Below are 21170 nucleotides of genomic sequence, written 5' to 3' on the forward strand. Positions count from 1 at the left end.
CCTAAAACTGTCTGAAGGCATCACAGTTGAGAGTACCTTGCACTGAGCTAGTTCCCCTTCTTAGCTGCAGTTTGCTTTAAATTGTACAAGTCCTAGGCTAGCCTTAAATAGGCATTTCAGAGAAGCAATACATATTAGGAACCAAATGCTTTAAATGTGTACAAGTTTGAATTAAGAAATGCTCAGATTAGTAAGTGAACACTGATTATTTTCATATATGCACAATCAACAGTTGGTGTAAATGGATTTCTTGAAAACGTAAGGGTTTGAGAACACATCTTGGGTCCCAGAGGTTGTTAATGTATTTTTTTGTCTGTTGTGCAATAATACAGTTTAAATGGTATCACACAACAGCAATGCTTTTGATACTTGAAAAGAGATTATTGGTTATTTTTTCTTACTGTGAAATATTTGCACTGTCTGAACTTTCTGGTTGACTTTATAACTGTTAAACTTTTTTACTGGTGTTAATTTATTGTGCTCGTTATTTAATATGCCAGTCTCCTGTCTGTGTAACTGTGAAATTTGTCATATTTAAGTGAATATTTCTATCTTATACACAGCTGTTTCTCTTGAGGGCTTTTCTTCTTTTATTCTCTCTTTCTGAGAATTAGCTGAAAGATGGCTTAAAAAGTCAATGCTTACCTACTTCTGAATTGTATGCATTGATGAAAGAAAGGCTGTAGTGCACTGTACCTACAGGGGAAAATCTATCTGCCTGTCAGAGCTCTTGTGATCAGATTCACCAGTACCTGCTGAGTAGCTGCATCAGTGAATTCAGTAAAGTAAAACTATTACTGCCTTAATAATCTGAGATTTTAGTCATAATTTCTTTGACGTGCAGCCCTTCAACTGGCTGTGAACTGCAGAACTGTATGTGGCTTTGGGGAGTTGGGGAGGGAAGGTACTCCAGAGGGCAAAACCCAACGTGTCAGTGTGTTAGAGGCTGGAAACATGTTGGAACTGCCAAGAAATAGGTCAAGTTCCATTTAAAGTGGAAATTAATTGGTGACTGTCAAAAAGCGTTATCAGAGTAAACCTGACTACCTCAGTTCTGTTGGTCTTGGAGTTAAGGTTCTAGCCTGCTGTGTGAACTTCCAAATCTTCAGATGAATTAAGTAAAAACATGTCTCAGGTTTTTAAGAGCAAAATAAATACAGTGGGAAGCATAAGCCATTTTTGAGTGTAGAACATAGCTAAAATTGTAGCTTAAACCAATCTGTTATGTAGCCTTAAGTGCAGTTGCCCCAGTAAAGCTGGTTTTAAATAAGTCTGCAGGCAGCTAGTTTAGGGGTCTTGAGCATACTATAGGAAGCCCATCCTGTTGCATCTCCAAGGTGTGAAAACTGAAATACAGCCCACATAATCCTTTGTGTTTTCACCCAGAGCAGACAGGGCAGCAGCAGGAGCCCTGGAAATAGTGTTGAGAGATAAAGAAGTTAGCTTGTCGGTAACATTAATATTTTCAGTGTATTAATGTCTGCAGGTTTAGTTTTTAAAAAAAATATTCCATGTTTGCTTATGGAAGTAAATTAATTTTGTGGTCTGTTTTTACCCCAGTAGTTGAAACCTAGAATATTTCAATTGGAAGTTGAGGCGAGTCATGCTTGAGGAACACATACTTTTCTAGTCTTGCAGACAACTAGGAGGAAGAGCAGCTTTGGGCTACAGTATGCAGTGAGCAGAGTTACACTGAAAAGCAGGCAATTAATTCCTCTTGAGATGAATTGAGGTCTTGGAAGACTGTCACAGCCTTGGATAAATTAATTACTGAAAGAGAATTTTTACCCCATTAGCAGACTATCAACACGATGCAGCTCATTCATTCTGCTGTTCGTGAGTCACTTAGGAAAAGAGATGTCCCTTAAGAGCAGACATGTCCACAGCCCCTTACAAGGGCCAGTTGTTTTTAAATCTTCCTGTCCTGCAACTCTTCCTGCTTGGGGATATGTACCTGGAGAAAGGGGTGCAAGCCCTTTCCTCCCTGCATGTTCTAGGAGCGAGGTTCGCCCGCTGAGCAGGCCAAGGTCTTTCCCCAGCAAGATCCAACAAGCAGCTCCTGCTTGGCTGAATGTATCAGTCCTCAGGATTTGGGTGTATTTGTACATTAAATAATGTGATCTTACACTACCAAACTTCCCAAGTGCAAATGTTGCCTTTTTAATGTGAAGCTCACCCTGGAGATAAAACAACTGTTTTGAGAGAACTGGTTGACCTTGAACACGTGTTTCCTATTTTGGTATGGAATGTAAATATAGAACAAACTATTTTACATAGAGTTTGACTGGATTGAGATAAAAGGGCTAATTTTTGTTATTTATGGAGCAAATATTTCCTTATTTTACTGTGTAAAAGGAAAAAAAAAGTCATACAAATGAAGAAAAAATTGTTCATCAATAAAATGTCTGTAGAAAATTGACTCTTCTTGTCCTTTTCTTTGAGAGCTGACAATTATTACATGCAAGAATAAATGCAGGAGAGGACCACCATTACAACAGTAATTTATTTTGAGAATTTTGAAAAATGAAATTACATCAAGTCTGCATATTGATCACTTTATTAAACTGTTATTTGATACACTTTGACTGTAAAATATTCTGTATTATTATTAGCTCATACTCAACTTATCAGAAGTTCAGCCTGCTGGTGAAGGAAGGAGGTTCCTTAATTCTCTACCCCATCCTTGTGTATTCAGTATTTACAAATTATGCAATATTTTAAGTCTTCTTCCACTCAAAATGGAAGATTTGTAATTCCCTGGTTTTTGTAAAGGATTTGGCCTCACAATTCCTTTTTCAGCTGAAGGAATGCTGGCGTTGCCCTGTGGAGCCCCAAGCTGTCAGCTGTGACCAGACTGGGAGCTGGGGGAGCTGAGCCACCTTTGCTGCTGTTCCACAGGGATGAGTGATGCTGCAGCCACTTTTTCTGGTACCCAGCCAGCTTTGCTTGCTGAAATACTTTGATTCTTACAATCTCTTTATAACTGCAAGTAATACATTCATATATATATATACACATATATATATTACTCTGATAAATGTGAAAGACATAACATTTCTCTAAAATGCAGAGCAGAGACGATTTTATAATCTAAATTTTTCCCTAAGCAGTGTCAGCAAATACACAGAGAGATTAAAAAACCACTTGCCTTCCTCTGCTATTTCAGAAAATCAGATAAAGCAAAGCAAAAGTAGGTTACTCCTCCTTTTTGTTTGCCTGTCTCTAAATCAGAGTCTTTCAAAAGGGTATTAAAGCTTTTAAAATGTGCCACTGTTCACTTCATAGATGGCTTTAACTCTGAAAATACATCAAGTATGTAAAGTTACCCAAGATTTTAAAAAATGTTATGTTTCTAGAATTAATGCCACTGGTAGCAAAATATTAAAAAAAAACCAACAAAAAAGAACCAACCAACCAAAAAAAAAACCAGTATATGAACCAGTTTGTGTTTAAAATTCAGAAGTAGAGAGAGAGCTCTCTTTTCCAGGGTGTGAGATGTGTTACACTACAGCAGGATCAGGTCTGGGAAGATGCAGGAGCTGCACTGGTGTCAGTCCAGTGGAGTGTCCCAGAGGAGTCAAAATGCAGCCTGGTTTCAAATGCAATTTTACAGGATTTCTGTGCGTCTACAGCGGTCATTTTCATGCATGTATAAAAACTGGTCAAGTATCACAGAGGTTTTTTTCCTCTGTTACTTAAGTCTTCAAAATAAGAGCATTGCACCAGCTACAAGCTGTGCCATGCACACATCCTCCCTGTCAACCTCCACTTCTTCCCCTCTCCACTGCTACCAACTAATGACTATGACTTGCTGGGAGATCCTGACACTAACGTAGATTTATGTGGTTATTCAAATATTGGGGTTTTTTTTTCAACAGAGTGCAGTAAGTATGACAAAGGTCAAAGTACTACTGAGGATTCCTCATGTCCTGAATTTAAACAAAAAAACCACCCACCCCAAAAACCCCTTATTTCTCCCTCACTCCATAAACTGATTTATTTATACATCTGCTGAACATTCAGGTGTGTCTGAATACAGTAACAATACCTATTTTCCCAAAAGGCTTACACTAGGAAACAAAGTCAAGGAAGGGCTAAACATTGCAAAATACAAAATGTTATTTGTGTCTGAGGGGAATTACTAAAACCCAGTATTTGCCCACATGCAGCTCTCTTAGTCATGTGGTAAAAAAATGAGTTCACAGAATGACTTGGAGCTGAGTGTGTAACTAAGTGCATTTGCAGGGATACTTATTAGACCAAATTTTGACTTAAAACTCATGTCCTGTCAAAATAAGGAATAAGACTGCATCTTATTCCTGCCAGAACTTTTTCTTTTTTAACTACCGCTTTTTTTATCTGAGCCATTTCTTCAGTTTTTCTGCATCTTGTGCTGTTCTGTAAGTAATATTGGTAGGCAAAATGTTGAGCTTCATGTGGGATAAATTTATCTCTTCTTAGGGAAATTATGAGGGGAACTGTTTCCAATCAACAAGGAAGCAGTTCTCAGCAAATGCCCACATAGCTTAAATACTGTTAAATTGTACATTCATTTCCTGTTCCCTGGGTTTAATGTTCTAATTAAAGGCAGATTTTTGCCCCCAGAAGGAGGATACTGAAATACATTCTCTGTTGCTTTTCCAGCAAGTGTCACACAGCCTGTTTCTCTGCTTTATTTATTTCCAGAAGTCCTGGGAAGATGAGGACATGACCAGGTGAGGAGAGGGGATGTCTAAGTGTGTGCTGGGTGGTTCTGCAGGCACGAGATGAAATCCTGGATGGACTGACCCTCGTAGCAGATCTTGTAGATGGTTGTAAATAATGGAAACCTAAACAAAGTGTATAGCAATTAAAAAAGTTCTTAAAGTTTATAAAAGTATTTCCATTCTACTTGCAATGGGGAAAAAAAAAAAGGTCTTGGGCTTTTTTTTTTTTTTTTATTCCATTAAAAAAAGTGAAAATTTTTTCTCTTTATATAATTCTAACTTGGAGGCATGTTTATATATGGCAATTAAAAGAATCTAGGGGCAATTCTTAGGGGTGACAGCAAAGAAGAGCTGTTTTGGAGTGAAAATTCCTGTTCAGTTATTTGTTTACAAAACAATCTTGAATTGTATATCCTCTTTTTCCTCTTGTGTTCCAAATGCATATGCTATTTATACTAGATACCAATATCTCAAAGACTCAAAAAAAAAAGAAAATATCCAATTATTTTCTTTTCCTGGTTTAAGGGGTTCTTTTCCTCTTGCAAAATCTCTTAGTCATGTGGTAAAAAATGAGTTCACAGAATGACTTGGAGCTGAGTGTGTAACTAAGTGCATTTGCAGGGATACTTATTAGACCAAATTTTGACTTAAAGCTTTTCTCTCAGTTTTGAAAGATAAAGCCACTTGCATACTCTACAGCTGTTTATAATTCTAATAGGATTTCTTAAAAGTATTCATTTAGCAATCTGACCTCTCAGTATTGCTACTGTATGAGAAGGCATGGGATGGAGTGAAATTCAGCTTTTCTAATGTGTAACTGGAGTTTTCAAATTACAGATAATCTTACATTACCCCAAATAACCAGAGGTACTTGTTATCCCAGCATCATTTATCACATTAAAACCTCCTCAGTGTGTGTAAACTTTTTTTAATGAGGACTATGCTCCTCCTCCATTTTACACTGAGATCCCCCAGTTAATGTCTGCACTGAGAGCAGCACTGCTGTGAGCTGCACTGGTGATACACTGGGAACAAGCTACCCTCTGACCCATAGATCATGGCTGCAGCTGACTCTGTGCATGCCCTTAACCCTTTCTTAGGGACACAGGGATGTCTGGGTGGCTCCTTTGGATTGTTATTTTTTGTTTGTTTGTTTACTATGTGTCTGTGGCTTGTTTTTTCTAACACTGTTTAGCCTTCATCTCATTCTACCAACCACAGCAATGCTAAGCTGAGCACTAACAGTGGCCCAAGATGGAGAAAGCAGTTGTTATGGAAATGAAAAGGGTAATTAGACATAACTACTGCTAAGGAGGTTATGAATCACTTGGCATTTGTTGTTGATTCTGCTTATTTAAAGTAAAAGCACTTACTTATCCAGCATATTTTTCTGTTTCAGAATCTTGTAGACTTCAGCTGAGGTCTGGGGACCCTGCAGCTTTTGTCCGTTCAGCATCTCCTTTTCCAGTTCCTCAATGGACTAGAAGAAAGGAGACTGATTACTTGGGCCAGAGGGGATACCAGCAGTTACCAAGAAGGTAAACAGCTAACAATGCTTTTGTAAAACACAGGATTCCTTCATGCTTTAGTGTAAAATATTTCAATATTCTCCTTACTTTTCCTGTGCGAGCAAAGGCTTCTCCTACTCGTCTGTTGCGTCCCCCGTAGCAGGTAGTGATTAGGTCAGCCACGCCACAGCTTTCCAGGAAAGTGGCTATTGACACCTGTCCCTTGCAGAACATCTTGGAAAAGGCCACCATTTCCATCAGGCCCAAACGTATGACTGCTGCCTTGGTGTTATCACCATAACCCAGCCCGTCGCAGAACCCGGCTCCCACTGCGACGATGTTCTGAAAATAGGGCAGTAAAAAATACAGAGGAGGAAAGGAAACAGTCAGGCAAGATGTGCAGTTTGTCAGCATGCCCTGAGCTTTAGGAAAAACCCACAGGTCTGTCTTTACCAGAACAAGGCTCTATTTCCAAAGGCCATGAGTTTATCTTATGAAGAAGGTGGGCAGCTTGTTACTGTTGAAAAAAACCAGATGGACTTATGAAAATTATAAATTACCCACTGTTACTCCCATGGGCAAAAATCAAAGCAGCTTGTTTAATATAGTAATACTGCAATCATGCAGCATGGATGCAATTCATGTTTGTTTTTTCTGCTAGTTCCACACTGGGACTCAGTGACTTTCCTATTTAACTATTTAAAATACCTCATAAGGAGTCACACATTTCCAAGTTTTCTTTATGCATCTGTCATTTAAACAGGCACAAGTTCTCTGTACAGGTGCTGCAGCAGATCAAAATTTAGTTTTCCCTACAAGAACTGTCATTAGAATTGCCCTTTTGTACAGCTCTAAACAAATCTCTCAGGATCCTAAACATCTTCACAACTCCTCACCATTGTCCTGCACACCTCCCTTCCCACCTCCCTATTTCCAGCCCCTAAAAAGTCCCCATATAGTGTATTTTACTGTATGTGAGTATATATGTCACTGAGGTGTTTGTTCCAGGGTTTTGCACATGTCCCAAGTGCACATTTTAATTTGTTTAGGAAAGGCAATGCTTTTGAGAAAAGATCTCCCACAAAGCAGAAAAAAACCTCTCTCTCCTCTTTCTCCTGCCACCAGTTCCAGTCTGCAGCCAAAAGCTAAATCCAGGGAATTTGAGCTTGTATGTAAAGAGACTTTTCTTGTATATAAGGTTAAACAATTCCCTCCCAGCCAGTCATCCCCCTCCTCAAGGAAATTACAAATGACTGAATATATGAAAAAGTACCCAAGATCACAGGATGCAGTCACTTGTAGGACATTTAAAAACAAACTCCGAATTTTACTCAGGTGCCTACTCATTGGAAACTTGGTGATTCTGGTATTATAACACAGAGAATCTCTCTGGGTGCACGCTTTCTAGGAGCTCACTACTTGAACCATGGAAATAAGTCATTAGTGGGAGCTCCTGTATAAAGTAAGAGTCTTTGTTCCATGTTCTTGCAACATGCAGACAAGAAAATACAGTGGACTAAATTCTGCCCTCATAAGCAAGAGGTGCCTCTGGTACAATAAAGAAAAATACAACTGTTTTGAAATGTTTTGCCAGCAGCTGTACTTTTAAGTAAATTTTCCCTTTTTTACAGGTTGGAAGACTGAACCACACATCTTGTAGTGTAGTTCACTCACTGACATGATGGCAGGACTCAGACCCCATGGCTTACAGATGGCTCAGGTAAGGGTATATTTGGCCCTAATAAAAACATTTTTGCTTGAAAACACTCACTTTTAAGGCGCCACAAATCTCCACTGTATCACAGTCAAGCACCACAGTAATCCTGAAATTGGGGGTCTGCATTAATTCTTTAAAGATCTCCCCTTGTTTTTTGTTTTTGCACCCTGTGGGAAGGAAAGATACAAGTTAGAGGTGGGGCTTTTTTCAGTATTTCAGAATACACACAATTAACTGAAATCTGAAATAACGTCCAGGGACCACTTCACTGGGATCACAAGGCCTAACCTGGGTGCTGCTAAACAGGAGATTTGTGTGACAGTGGTTCCTGCTGCTGGAAGCAAGAGTTAAATGTATGCAAATCCCAGGCATTGACCAAGCATCACTTAATAAAACTTTAAAGAGCTGAAAAAGTAGATAGTCCCTAATGCAGATTTCTGCCTGACCAAGCTTGTATAACCACAAACTTTGCACAACATAGTATTTTCAAATGACTTTGTACAGCACAACAGCACAATTGCTGCTTTGAAAGTGTACACCAGTGTAATTGCTAAGTGTTGTTATGGGCCTCAAATGATTAATGCACAATTAATTCTCATTTACAAGGAGATCCACAGATCCACAGTTGAACACTGGCACTGCTTGAACATTTTTGGTACCAGTTCTGCTGAGGTCACATATTACAGCACTCACCCCAGGTACTGACAGGAGGGGTAGAGAGCCCTTGGAAGTAAAGGGGCTGAGGTTTGCCTTTTTCCTGAGGGCTTCTGCCAGCTGGGAAAATATTTTTGAATGCAGTTTCACCTAATTTTTACATCAGGCCACCTGGTTTCCTTCAGGGAGACCTCAGCAGTGAGTTTTTAGTAGCCTGAGGTGCTGCACTCTGGTAGCTGTGGGGTTTCTGCCCCATCTCACAAGAAACTTTATGTTTGCTTCTTGTTCTTCACAACAGCTGGTGTTGGGGGATATCCAGTCTCTTTGAGGTACCCCCTTTCTGGGCTATGTGGCTTTCCATTAGGACAAAAGCAAGGGGCAAAGCTTTTTGCACCACTGCCATCACAGGATGGTGCATTCAGACTGGGCCAGCAGAAGTTAAATACCTCCCTCCCCCAAGAAAATGAATATTGCTCAGCTCTCTGAACTTTGTCTGGTCCTAGTTGTGCCTAGTTGCTCTGCTCGTGAATTTTCACTATTACTATAGTGAAATAGTAATTGCACTATTAATATAACCTTTGCAAGACCAAGGAACAATACTGCAACAATAATGCATTTGTTTGTCTTCCTGAGCTACGGAAGGATGTAGCTTTAGTTTCTCCTGCTGTTAAAAATCAATGGGCTTTTCAAAACTACTGACTGAACTTTCCAAGTCAGGTCACACTCAGTTCTGGGAGGATCTGAGGCTGTCTTGGCAAGCAGGCTGCATGGGAGGGAGGAACAGAATGTTACTGGGGTTTTTTTTGTTGGTTGGTTGGTTGGTTTTTGTTTTTTTGTTTTTTCTTTAGTGTTTTGTGTTTTTTTTTTAACAAAGAAATTTGAAGATGCTCAGGAAGCATGAGCACATACAATTTCTGATTGCACTTCTCTATCTGGACTGTCTAGTGTGTGGGCCATGGGTGTTATCAGTGGTGGCTCTTGTCAGCTCCTACAGAAAGAGGGTTAAGCTGTAATTTTTTTTAAGGATGAAATGAGCTGTCAGCACTGACAGCTGCTGTCAGGTTGGATCTGATCCTGCCAGCACCTACCTCCCTGCAAATCCCACTATACCTCCCTGAACAAGCTGAGTGACCACTGCACCCAGGGCACCACTTGGGAATCACACAGGAACCACCATGTCCCCATCCCCCTTCCAGAGGCTGTCCTTTTCCCCAGCCACAGGTGACACTAAACAACAACTAGAGGCCCTGATTTGCTCTTTGCAATAGTTACCAATGGTGGTTTCACAGAACTTCTCATCAGCCACTTCGTTGGCTATGTTGGCCCCCATCAGCACACTCATTTCTATTTTCAGTTTCTCTCGGATGAGGTCAGATATGAGCTTCAGGCCTTCAGGACCCTCATCAATCCCCTGAAGAGAAGACAGCAGTCAAAGCCACATTATTAGAATAGGAAAAGTGACAGTGGTCAGGAGTCATTAACACAAATGCTCTGGGTTTGCACTTTGATAACTCTTAAGTCCAAGACAAGTTCGGGGAGAAGGCAGAGACACTCTGCAAGTGGCCCCGCATCCAGTGCTGCTGTCCTGAGGCTTTTTTGGATGCTGAATTTTTTCCTTTGTGTTGAACTCTTAGTACAGAACCACACCTTTACATTAAGCTTTTAGATCAGTGGCTTTTCTGCAAGATCTAAGTATGAATCTGAGTGCTTCATTGGTATTAAGGAGTGCACTGAACTCTCTCAGGGTGTGTTTGTTCTTTTTTTTTTTTTTTAACCAAAGAAAGAAGTAAATTTGCAGGAATTTCCTTCTCCCACCCTCTACTCCTCTGTGTACTGCTGCTTGTGAGATAATTTCCATAGGGGGAAAACGAAAGGAGGGAAAAGCTGGTATTGCTGTTTGAAAGCTTGAACTAGTTAATTTCTTACAGTTTTAAACTGGATACTTCCTACAATGCAATCAAAAGAAGTGGTAATCTATATTCCTACACTTTGCCTCTGGCTTTTAGTTTGAGATTCTCTTAAAATATTAATTCCTTTTAAGATTATAAGATGGTACCTTTAACCTTAAAGAAAGATTCCTAAGTTTGGCAGCTTGAAATTGCTCCAGTTCTGCAAAATCATTAGTGTTATTGTGCTGTTTTAATGCGGCCAGGAACAGCTTTAGCATGTACTTGGGAGAGGCACTTTGACCCAGCTCACTTCCCATTTAAGAGTTAATTGAGGCTGTAGTCTGATGAGTATTTTTTCTGGCAGCAGCAGCTTATGCAGCCCTCCTTCTGCCCATTTCCACATCTGTGCTGGTCCAAGTGGGAACAAATCCAGGCTAAAGAGGGCTGGCAAAGACTGTTACTCTTAGCCCAGCTGGGTTGCCTCATCTTTTGCCATGGCCATGGCCACCTGAGCAGCAGAGGGCTGGGTAAGTTTTAACTCTTGCAGAAAGAAGTGTCCATCTTTATCCAGAACATGCAGCTCAGGCCTGGCACTCTTATCCTTAAGCTGAAGATAAGTTATTTGCTCTATACAGGTCAAGTCTTGTGAAGATGACAACTTACCTTGATCAGGGAAATCCCAAATGTCCCAGGTTTTATCTGGTCTGCAATCTGCTCGCAGACTCGCCCAATGAACTGATGTGGCAGAACAAACACTAAAATGTCTGACCCACTTGTTGCTTCGACCACGTCTGGTACAGCCACCTGGGACAAGAGCAACAACCAAAATGAGCCCTCTCATGTCAGGGAGGAATCCTCACACCTTGCAAAGTACCAATGTGCCACAACCATGGCAGACATGCTATGAATGTCCTTAATTTTAACAGTGCTCGCTCTGCAGGCAAGGAACTGCAGCTCTCTCCTGAAAGATCCAAAGCAGCCTATGTTAGATTTGAATTTTTTTTAGAATTTTGCTTTTAACTTGCCTCTCATCGTGGCCCCATGTGGATAATTTGGGGAAGATGACAGAGTATGCAAACTTGCACTGTCCTGGGAAGCCCTTGTGCTGCTTCAGCTTCTCCAGGTGGTTCCTGAAGATACCAGGTGGTTCCTGAGCAATGCCATAGGGTTCTGCTGCAATGTGTGGTGGTACCAGAAAGCCCAGGAGAGCAGCAGGGTGGTGAGATGGAGCTGTCTGTCTGTAGTTTCAATAGGTCACTAGCTGAGCTATTCACAAATAAACTATCTCAAAAGGTGCAGATTATTATCATATTTGGGGTGGGATGGCTCATTTGACCAATAGTTAGAAATTTACCCAACTTGCTTAATAACTAGCAAGCTGTATCTTCCTCTTAGTGTTTCTCACAACAACAATTTAAGCCAGGCTACAGAGGCAACAGCAGGAGAACCTGAGCCTGCTGTCACCAGCAGTTCACTTTCAGGGCAAACATGGCCCTTGGGTGCAGCCTTGGAGCCCACTGCCTTGGAGCAACTGGGATTCCCAGTGGGAGAACCAGAACTGTTGCCAGCAAGGTTGCTTCTCCAGGAAAACAGCAAAGAAGGAGCAGGGGAAGAAGCTGGCAGAGCTGTACAGGATGTGCTCTCATCTCTCTAAAATGTCACAGAGCAATGCAAGGGAAAAATCAGTTGGTTTGTTTGGGTTTTTTTTCTTAGAGATGAAGGGGTGAAGAGTCCCTTCAGGCTTTACTGCAACCAGCTGATTTCTGCTGGTAAAGCCTCAGACTTCACCTATAGAGAGGATGAGGCTGATCTCAAGTGATGACAAGCCTGGTGGTGTGCAAGAGGGCTGTAAAAATAAGTGACATGTCAGTTGTTACCCAGGAGAACTGTGTGCCCAGTTCAAACCACAGGAGTGCAAATAATGCAATTGCAGCACTAAGTGGAGTACTAAATATAACCACTCTCCAAGCAAGGAGACCCACCATGTGCAGCATCTTAACTTCCTTTTACAACTGCAGTTGTTCCAGAAACACAGCACTATTTTAAAGTCACAAAATATTGGCATTTAGCAAAATCTTCAACTGCCCAGCCCCCTCCCCTTGCTTGCTTAAGTGGCAAGATATAATCTAAGCTGATTAATTTAAGTTGAAATGCATAACTTGGTACCTTAAGTGTTCATGGAAATGAAATACCTTTTATTTTTGTTGGAATTTACAGCATCATTAATTACAGCAGAGTGTTGCTCTCCTGAATCACCCATGAGCTCATTATTCACCTCCTTGTAAGCCACAGCTATTAGCTGTGCTGTTGAATCCTTTTTCAGAAGAAGGGAGAGCAGTACCTTTTTCTTTTCTCTTTTTTCTTTTTTTCTTTTCTTTTTTTTCTTTTTTTTTCTTTTTTTTTTTTTTTTTTTTTTTTTTTTCCAGAAGATGCTGTGGGTTTGAAATATCTCAGCTCTGTGTAGACAGATCTCTGCCTGCCATTTCTGGAGTTATGCTGATTTCTGCCAGACAGGACAATGTTGCATTAGCAGCACCTGATGCAGTTGGGTCTTTAAAGGTGTGGATGAGGTACAAGATAAGCAGAAGTCACAGAACTGAGATCTGTCAATATTGGAGTGAGTTTGGTGTCAAACCAGAATGAAGTGGTGAATTACTTCCTACTTTTTAATTTTGCTATGTGTTGCCTCCCTTGTTTTTATTTTTTATATTTCAGTCATTTTTTTCCAACTTACCACATTTTGTGGTATCTTGTATCCAGGCAGATATTTAACATTTTCATGTTCCTGGTTCATTATTTCTGTGAGTTTTCTTCCATTGATGATCTCTTCAAATACCCACATCTTGACATTAGGATCAAATCTGTTGGACCTCTGGACATTTTTACCAATGATTCTTGCTATGGCTGATCCCCTTTAAAATGAAAAAGTTGAAATAAGTAATAGGGAAAAAATAGTTTTATTGTGAATTGGAAACACAAATAACTTTAAATATAATAACTCATAGAAGGCTTGTGCTATACAGCTGTTCAGGTGCTTTCTACATTTATAAGAAAGCTTCATCCACTCCCTTCCATCAAAACCTCCTCAGTTTAAAAACACAGAAAGTAGAACCAGAAAGAACAACTGTAATAAGGAATCTGAAATCATATCAAATATTATAGATGGCGAGTACCATCAACAGCACTAAAAATACAGTATCTGGGATTAAAATGTCTCTTGCTTCTTGGATGAAATTTAAAATAGTCCAGGTGGCAAAGCAGTGCTGAATGATCTTACTGTGACAGTCTTCATGCAACTCATCTAAAATAGAGGCATCCCACTTTCCTACTAATAACCAAACACTTACAATAAGGATTTTATGTAAGAGCTAAATCCTCAGAAATTGTTCTTTTCTTAAAAAAAAGTATCTTGAAAAAATATCTTGAACCTGATGGTTTCTCTATATTTACTGTTCTAAATATCACTGTAACAGGATCTGCAGTAGATGCAGCCCAAGGACATTTTAACTATACAGTTTAGTTTTCTTCAGTTATGCTGAGCATTTTTTTATCTCAGTTCAGACATTAATTTTATTTCTCCATCACCGCTGCAGCCTTGCAGACATTAATTTATTTTTTTTTTTCAAGAGAAAATTAAAAAACCTGAAGAAAATATTGAAAATATTGCTTAAGGCTCTTTAAATTATATGGGGAGCAGAGGTGATTATTTTTACTCCTGTGTATTCCCTCTTTACATTTTAATTCTACTTTAAAGTACTGGATATTTTACTAACACAAATGAAAGAGGAGCTCTAGTTGCAGTGTTCTTGTCCTCTGACCCAGTTTTAACACACCTGCATGAAGAGGATTTGGCTCTGGTATGTTCTCTGAAACCAATGAAGTTCTTGAGTACATCCAAGACAAAGTCCAGGTAGGTTGTACTGTTCAAAGGGAAACCACTTCGTAACTGCTTCTCCTTGGCTCAACCATATTCTTGATGGTTTGCACAAGGCTGAGTTGCTCAATAAGTAATCAAATAATAAGAACTTCATCTTAATCTTTTGATAAAGAAATCCTACTGAGATCAGGTTTCACATTGCTCAGTGTTGTAACTCTATCCTGAGCCACTGGAATACTTTCTTTCTAAAAAGGGATGATTTGGTTTGGTTCTTTAAAGTATGTAGGGAACTATTTTTGGGGTGAAATGTTTTAGGGGTGAACCTTTACTGTAAGATAGTCTTATAAAGATTATATAAAGATATCTTAGATATCTTTATATCTTAGATATATATATATCTTATATATCTTAGATATATATCTTAGATATATATCTCAGATATATATATATCTTAGATATCTCTGTATCTAAGATATATATATATAAGATATAAAAGAAGATATAAAGATATTATATAAAGATATAAAGATCTTATAAAGATAAAGATTATCTTTAGAATGACTTACATTCTGGCTCTCTTGTCCTGCTCTCAGCAGAGAGCAAAATCAAGTCCTGAGGTGAGGAGGAATTGTGGCTCAGCATAAGAAACATGTATTAAGAAAAAAAAATAATTTTATGTATAACCCTGAGATCTAAATTAATTAAAGCCAAGGATGCTCACATAAAAAGACTTTGCCATGTTTTTGTTTTCTCTAAAATTCAGTGTAGTGAAGATTAGTAGAAGGCAGAGATGATTTTAAAAAATAAACTGTCAATCAGTTCCTTTTCCCAAAATAAGTCAGTTCGTTTCAGAAGTGATTTATGTATCACAAAGAAAAAGAAAGCTTTTATCTGGAGATTTCCTATCAGTATAATGAGAAAGCTTTGATGTGGAATAACACAAATAAGAGCCATGATTTACATATGCAACAGTGAAAGTGTTTGTGGCACAGACATCAGGTCTGGTGAAAAATAGAGCTGAAGGGACCCCTTAGCTGCTAGTTCCTTCCTCATAGGAAGGGCAATCAAATCTACTTATGTTACTCACAGTTTTTCTGAGGAAGTCTTAAAGACCTCAGCAGCTGCAGGTGTCTTCCTTTCCCCAACCATCCCATCCCAGGACTCCTTAGCATCAGGAAGATCATCCTCATGTTTAACCTAAGTCTTTCTAACTGCAGTTTTAAGCCCCTTTCTGTTCTAGAAGAGTGGCCTAGTGGATTCTCCTTTAGATGCTTGAAGATGATCTTGTCTTCTTAAAATCATAGAATTTGCTGAGTTGGAAGGGACCCATCAGGATCATTAAGTCCAACTGCTGTCCCTGTGTAGGGCACCCCAAGAATCACACCATGTGGCTGAGAGCAGCATCCAAACACTTCTTGAACTCAGGCAGGGTTGGTGCTATAACTGCTTCCCTGGGGAGTCTGTTCCATTGCTCAGCCACCCTCTCTGGGTGAAAAACTTTCTCCTTATATCTAACCTAAACTTCCCCCAGCACATCTTCCTACCATTCCCTCAGGTTCTGTTGTTGGTTGCTAAGGAGAAGAGGTCAGTGCCTGCTCCTCCTCCTTCCCTACTGAGGAAGCAGTAAGCTGTGATGAGGTGTCACCTCAGTCTCCTCTTCCTCCAGTCTCTGTCCCCTCAGTCTCTTCCTCCTGTGTTTTTATAGTAAAGTATTGCCCAGGTTGGAAGGGACCATGAGAGGTGTCTCCAAAGTGGGAACACCACTAAGTTCAGATGGGTTGCTCAGGGCTTCGTTGAGTTGAGTCTTGAAAACTCTCCAAGGACCACCTCCTCTCTGGGCAACCTGCCCCATTGCTTTATTGTATTCATAAGGGATTTCTTTTTTTTTGCTTCTTTATATATTGAATCAGAACCTCCTCTGGTTCAATTATGACAACTGGTTCTTGTTTTCCTTGTGTGCACCTCCATAAAAAGCCTGACCATCTGTCTTCAGTTGAAAGTGAGAACCTAGCTCAAGCTGGATCTTTGCTGAGGGCTCTACAGTCTAAATAAATCTAAGAAGGCTGGGAGAGCTTTCAGATTCTGAAGGTCCAGGCAGTGAATGAAACCTCTGTTTTTAAAAACAGGTAACTGAACCATGACTAATGTAAACACAAACCCTCCTGCACATGGCTGGCAACCACAAAATGAGGTGCAGCACTTCCTTTGCTTAACCACATCACTCTCCTGACAGTGTTGACTTTGTCCTTGTGACCTGCTGAACTTCTGCAGCCAACAAGAGCTATTGCACCATCCCACATCACGTGCCAACCATGTTTCCGAGCTGCAGGAAAGACTCACGAGCAGTGATCTGAATTGTCACCCGAGTCGCCTGGAGAAACATTAAAAAAACTGTTTGGCAAAAGCAAACATTATGTTCCTGTGTCGTGGTAAGACAACCTGTTCTGCTGCAGAGGCCATGAGTAGATGTGATTTAAACACGATGCTTATCTCCTCTGCAAAGATTTTACAGTCTGTCCATGTGGTAGGAAGCAAGAGATGGGCCCAGGTGGACAAACAGTATGAGTAAATAGATAGTATGGAATGGGCTGGGGTCTCTGTATCTCCATGGCGTAACTCCTTCCAAGTTTGTAGGTACAAGTGAAAAAAGGAGAACTTTCTTGAGTACAGATCTGAAGGAAGACAGCTAAGTGGCTCTGGAGAATGTGCTATGGCAAGGGAATAGCTGAGAAAAGGCAGGAGGTGCTTGCTTGAGGATGCAGCAAGAGAATGATACAGGCTGCCACTGTAGGATGACCAAAGATGAAAGCTCAGTCCCAGACATGCAGCCATGGATGTTGAGGGGTTTGGAAGTGACCACAAGCCATCTGCACAGGCTTGGACACCCGGGTGTGGGAGAAGAATGCAAGCTCTGGAATGACGTGGTGAAAGGGGCAGTTGGGGAAATGCTGGTGCAGAAATGATGGGGCAGGACTGTGTCTGCCAGAGTCAGAGAAAGCCAGATGCATGCTGATGAGCTCCCAAAGACTAAGCTGTGCAATTACATGCCAAAGGCTGTGTCTTAAAGGTGTCATGAACAAAGAGCCTGTGATCCAGAACGTGGAGGCTCAGGGAGCAGTGGACTGGTTTTGCAAGGCAGGAAGGCAAAGAGCTGTGCTTTAACTATGCTGTATTCTCATCAGTTCACAAGAAACCACTCCCTCACCTATTGATTTTTGGGGGCATTTGCTTCCACTTAGCTGTTAGATGTTTTAAAAATCTGGAGGAGCCTGCCCTCTTTGCACAGAAAAATTCCACAGAACTACCTGGAGGCTGGGTTTGCTAATTCCAGGCACGTGCACATACACGTTGGGCTGTTTGTTTGTGCTCAGCTTACATAAACCTTAAGAAAAGTAGGATGTGAAGTCCACTGAGATAATATTTACTGACTCCTTGCAGACCCAAGGAGCTCTGGAAAGTCATGCTTTTGTCCAGGTTAGGAAGGACTGAGCAGTAGCAAACATATTCTTATGAAAGGGGATAAGGATAAATGGGGGACCTGAATGCAGTGCCCATACAAGGCTGTGTCTGCACCATGATGCAAAATGACATTTTTCACAGTAAGAACAATCAGCCATTGGAATAATGTCCCCAGGGAAGCAGTAGATTCCCCAACACTGTACAGTTTTGAGATTCAGCTGGATAGGCTGCTGGGCCATCTTGTCAAGATCCTGCTTTTGCCAAGAAACATTGGACTAGATGATCCTGGTGGTCCCTTCCAACCCGGTATTCTATGATGCTAGGATTCTAGGATTCTAGGATTCTATGACATGCTGAGGAGGATGGAAGTGAAAGATGCCAATAAGTTGTGGCTTTAAATTAAACCAGTGCCCCGGATCCTCCAGAACAACACAAACAGCATCACCACCCTCCTCCCTGCGGGATGTTTACACCTGAGCCGCCTGAGCCCTGACAGCACAGGTAGCTGCAGCTCGGGATCCTGGCTGCCTGTCACCGGGATGCCAAGGGCTCAGACCCCACGGTGTGGCGGGGCCCCCGAGTCCTTCCCCTTCTCACGGGATGGTGCATCTCCCAGGGGCGGCAGTGCCTGCCCCAGGGGTCCACAATACGGGGTCAGGTCAAGGTGGGGACACTGCTCCCGCGGTTCAGGACCATGGAGACCCTCTGCTCCTGTCCCCGCACCTGTTGCCAGGCCCCCGGCAGCGGCGGTGGGAAAGGAGGAAAGGACGGAAAAAGGGGAGATGAAAAGGAAAGAAATGGGGGGGGAAAAAAAAATTAAAAAAAAAGGGATGGGAAGAGAGCAGAGGGGACGGAGGGTGTCCCCCCCCGCGCTGCGGCACTCACCAGTTCCCCGAGCCGACGATGCAGACGCGGAGCGGCGACATTCTGCGGGCTGCCCCCGCTCGGCGCTGCCGCCGGCGGCTGGAACGGGCTTGGATGGGTTCGGCCCAGCTCTCGGCTCGGCTCCACTCGGCTGGGTTCGGCTGGACTCGGCTCAGCTAGGTTCGGTTCGGTTCGGCCCGGCCCGGCCCGGCCAGGCCCGCCTGCCAGCACCGCCTCTCCCGGCCCGGCCCCCAGCGCCTGCGGGAGGGGCGGGCGTGAGCGGGCGGTGGCCCCGGGGGCAGTGCCGGGACCCCCTTGCTCCGCCTGCGGTCCCGGGGGTTTCAGCCTGGGCCGGTCCTTGCCCCCAGGGACTGCCCTGCCTGCAGCAGCTGTGAGCGGGGATTCAGTGCCCGAGGGGCGGGGGGGGGGAGGGGAGAATTAGGGAAATGGCGCCTTCTCCGAAACTCGCGGGGATGAAGAGCTGCGTGGGGAAGGCAGGGGAGTCCGGTGCTTCTCGCGGCGTGGGACCTTCCTGCCCATCGGCAGCCCCGAGAGTTTCTGAAGGGTGGGTAAGGTGGTGGAGTTTGGGAGGGTTACCGGTGAGGAAGATCTCGGGGTTCCACCCGCCCTGGCCAGGCAGGTGCGTAATGGCTTAAATAGTAATGATAGATGAGGAGCGTGCCAGGGAAGGGCTAGGAATGCATTTGCAGAGCCAAACTCAGCTGATAAATTGTCACCGGTGGACTGTATCATAGTTCCTAAAATAGGACATCAAAAGTTATCTGCGAGGAAGGACAAAATGGAGTGTTGTTCTTTTTCCTTACCTGATCTAATCATGCATGGCACCCTACAGATTACCACATTTCACCTCTCAGCCCTCCACTACACTCTGTTTCTTCTCCAAAGCAATCTTTTCTCTTGGTTTTGAGCCAGAGAGCTGCATTTGTTACCTTCCTTTGCTACCCCCCTGCACCCCTGCTTCCCCTCATCCTGCCATGCCCAGGCTCCTGTCCTGTTGGGGAGCTGTGGACTCGGTGGTGGCCACGTCTGCTGCCCTGACACAGCACTGGGGTCTGGCTCTGTGGGTTTCTGTGTGACACCATGGGCCATAGAGGCAGGCTGGCTGCCAGCTTTTCAGAAGCCCGTGGGTGGTACTGGAGGTACACATATGCTCAGCCAGCCTGCTGCCAGCTTCATAGGCTCAGCTATTTGGTGCATCCTGATGGTGGTAAGAGTTTTGGGGGTATGTAAAAAACAAAACTAGCAGAAAATCATGTGAAATAGTATCTTAGGGAAGTGACCTGGATATGTTGCTGAACAGGATGGCGTAGCTGGGACTCTGGGCACATGTGAAGCCTGATGAGAAGCTCTGCAGGAAGAGGTCTTAAGCACATTCACATGTACTTAACAAGTTTGAGCACAGCCATGGCACAAGAGCCCTTCTCCAGCTCCAGGTCAATTTCCTCCAGTCTCCTGCTTGTTCACCCTGATTTGCTCTTTGTGTGACCGTACAGCTCCTCTGCAAGTCTTAGGTCTCTTCACTTTTTCTACCCCTCTGAAGTAGATCTAGGGTGGAGGTAAGGAGGAGCCAACATCTTTCTTGCCCCATTCACACCCTGAGACTTCTTTGCTTGTTGCAAGTTCTTCTGTCCTTGTGAGTCCCCAGGGGGACATTCTTACTCAAGTACTGGCTTCTGCAACTAGTTGATGCAACAAAAGGTGTTCCTAGTCTACACAGGACATGAGAACTGCACACCGCAATGGTTTAATCTAAGTTAATGTGGAAAATTTTAATTAAAAAGGTGGACTGGATCAGGTGTGGTGGTCTCTGGACTGATGGATTTATGTGCCCTCCACTTTCAGTTGGCACTGACCATTTGGTTGGTGCACAGAAGGTGGCAGGGGTGAGATTGTCTGGAGATGAGCAGGCAGGTGGATACAGCAGCATTTGTGAAGAGCTGGGAATGCAGCCTGGGACTGTGAGTGCATACATGAACTCATTCATCTGTGACAGTAATTGTCATGGAAGTAGATAACTTCTGCTGCTGCTGAGCTCTTCTCTGGATTGGTGCAGTCACTGCTCCATGGAGGTGGATAGGAAAGTGTTCATGCACAAAGGGCTGTTCCAGGCAGTCTGCAGGAAGCTTTTCATGGCAGGTTTGGATGCCAAGGCTGTCTCAGTGTTTGGGGACAAAAAATGGCCCAGAGGAATGGGTTCTTTGTCAGATTGCAGAGCACACAGGTGTATGCTGATGACTGTTGTTTAAGCAGTCAAGGAGAAGTATTTGTTCCTTTCCACAAAGGCACAATGCTTGTTTTTCATATAAGCCCAGGAGCACTACCTCTCAAGCCTGAGTCATTGGTACATAACAGACATAAAAGCTCAGTCTGCTTAATAGGGAGGATAAAGACAACCCTCTCAAGGCCACCCCCACCCAAGCTCACCTGATCTTCTGCACCTAATGGGTCACATACCACATGTGTCACTATCCAGAG

At 42.6% G+C, this 21170-nt stretch overlaps 2 protein-coding genes across 5 annotated transcripts in view; one reads left to right on the forward strand and one right to left on the reverse strand.

The window, feature by feature from the left end:
- Positions 1 to 2484: 2484 nt before the first annotated feature.
- LOC139797438 (glycerol-3-phosphate dehydrogenase [NAD(+)], cytoplasmic-like) lies at positions 2485 to 19560 on the reverse strand. 2 transcript variants are annotated; one of them, XM_071746588.1, is made up of 9 exons: positions 19499 to 19560; positions 18696 to 18932; positions 13209 to 13386; positions 11138 to 11278; positions 9858 to 9996; positions 7986 to 8098; positions 6323 to 6556; positions 6080 to 6186; positions 2485 to 4829 (listed from the first exon to the last, which is right to left on the reverse strand). In XM_071746588.1, the coding sequence occupies exons 2-9, from the start codon at positions 18734 to 18736 to the stop codon at positions 4733 to 4735; spliced, it is 1050 nt and encodes a 349-aa protein (XP_071602689.1). In that variant the 5' UTR covers positions 18737 to 18932; positions 19499 to 19560; the 3' UTR covers positions 2485 to 4732. The 2 variants fall into 2 exon arrangements, with proteins under 2 accessions (XP_071602689.1, XP_071602688.1); XM_071746587.1 differs by lacking the exons at positions 18696 to 18932; positions 19499 to 19560 and adding an exon at positions 15439 to 15515.
- Positions 18191 to 21170, forward strand: part of OSBPL11 (oxysterol binding protein like 11) — a 49801-nt gene continuing 46821 nt past the window's right edge. Inside the window, exon 1 of one of the 3 annotated variants that reach the window (XM_071746581.1) lies at positions 18191 to 18311. Coding sequence is in view for 1 of the 3 variants with exons in the window: in XM_071746579.1 (XP_071602680.1) it covers positions 19121 to 19239 (119 nt within the window). In the remaining 2 variants the exon portion in view is untranslated. Of the gene's footprint in view, positions 18312 to 18882; positions 19240 to 21170 lie in introns of those variants that run through there. The other 2 variants (XM_071746579.1, XM_071746580.1) reach the window with 2 other exon arrangements.

Source organism: Heliangelus exortis, chromosome 6 (assembly GCF_036169615.1).
Source record: "Heliangelus exortis chromosome 6, bHelExo1.hap1, whole genome shotgun sequence".
Lineage (NCBI taxonomy): Eukaryota > Metazoa > Chordata > Aves > Apodiformes > Trochilidae > Heliangelus > Heliangelus exortis.

Coding starts and splice junctions, on each gene's coding strand:
- LOC139797438 (XM_071746587.1), bottom strand. CDS start 15,500: ATGGTTGGGGAAAGGAAGACACCTGCAGCTGCTGAGGTCTTTAAGACT. Junction 13,387..15,438: donor AAGACTTCCTCAGAAAAACT/GTGAGTAACATA, acceptor TTCATTTTAAAG/GGGATCAGCCATAGCAAGAA. Junction 8,099..9,857: donor GTTCTGTGAAACCACCATTG/GTAACTATTGCA, acceptor TCCTTCCCACAG/GGTGCAAAAACAAAAAACAA.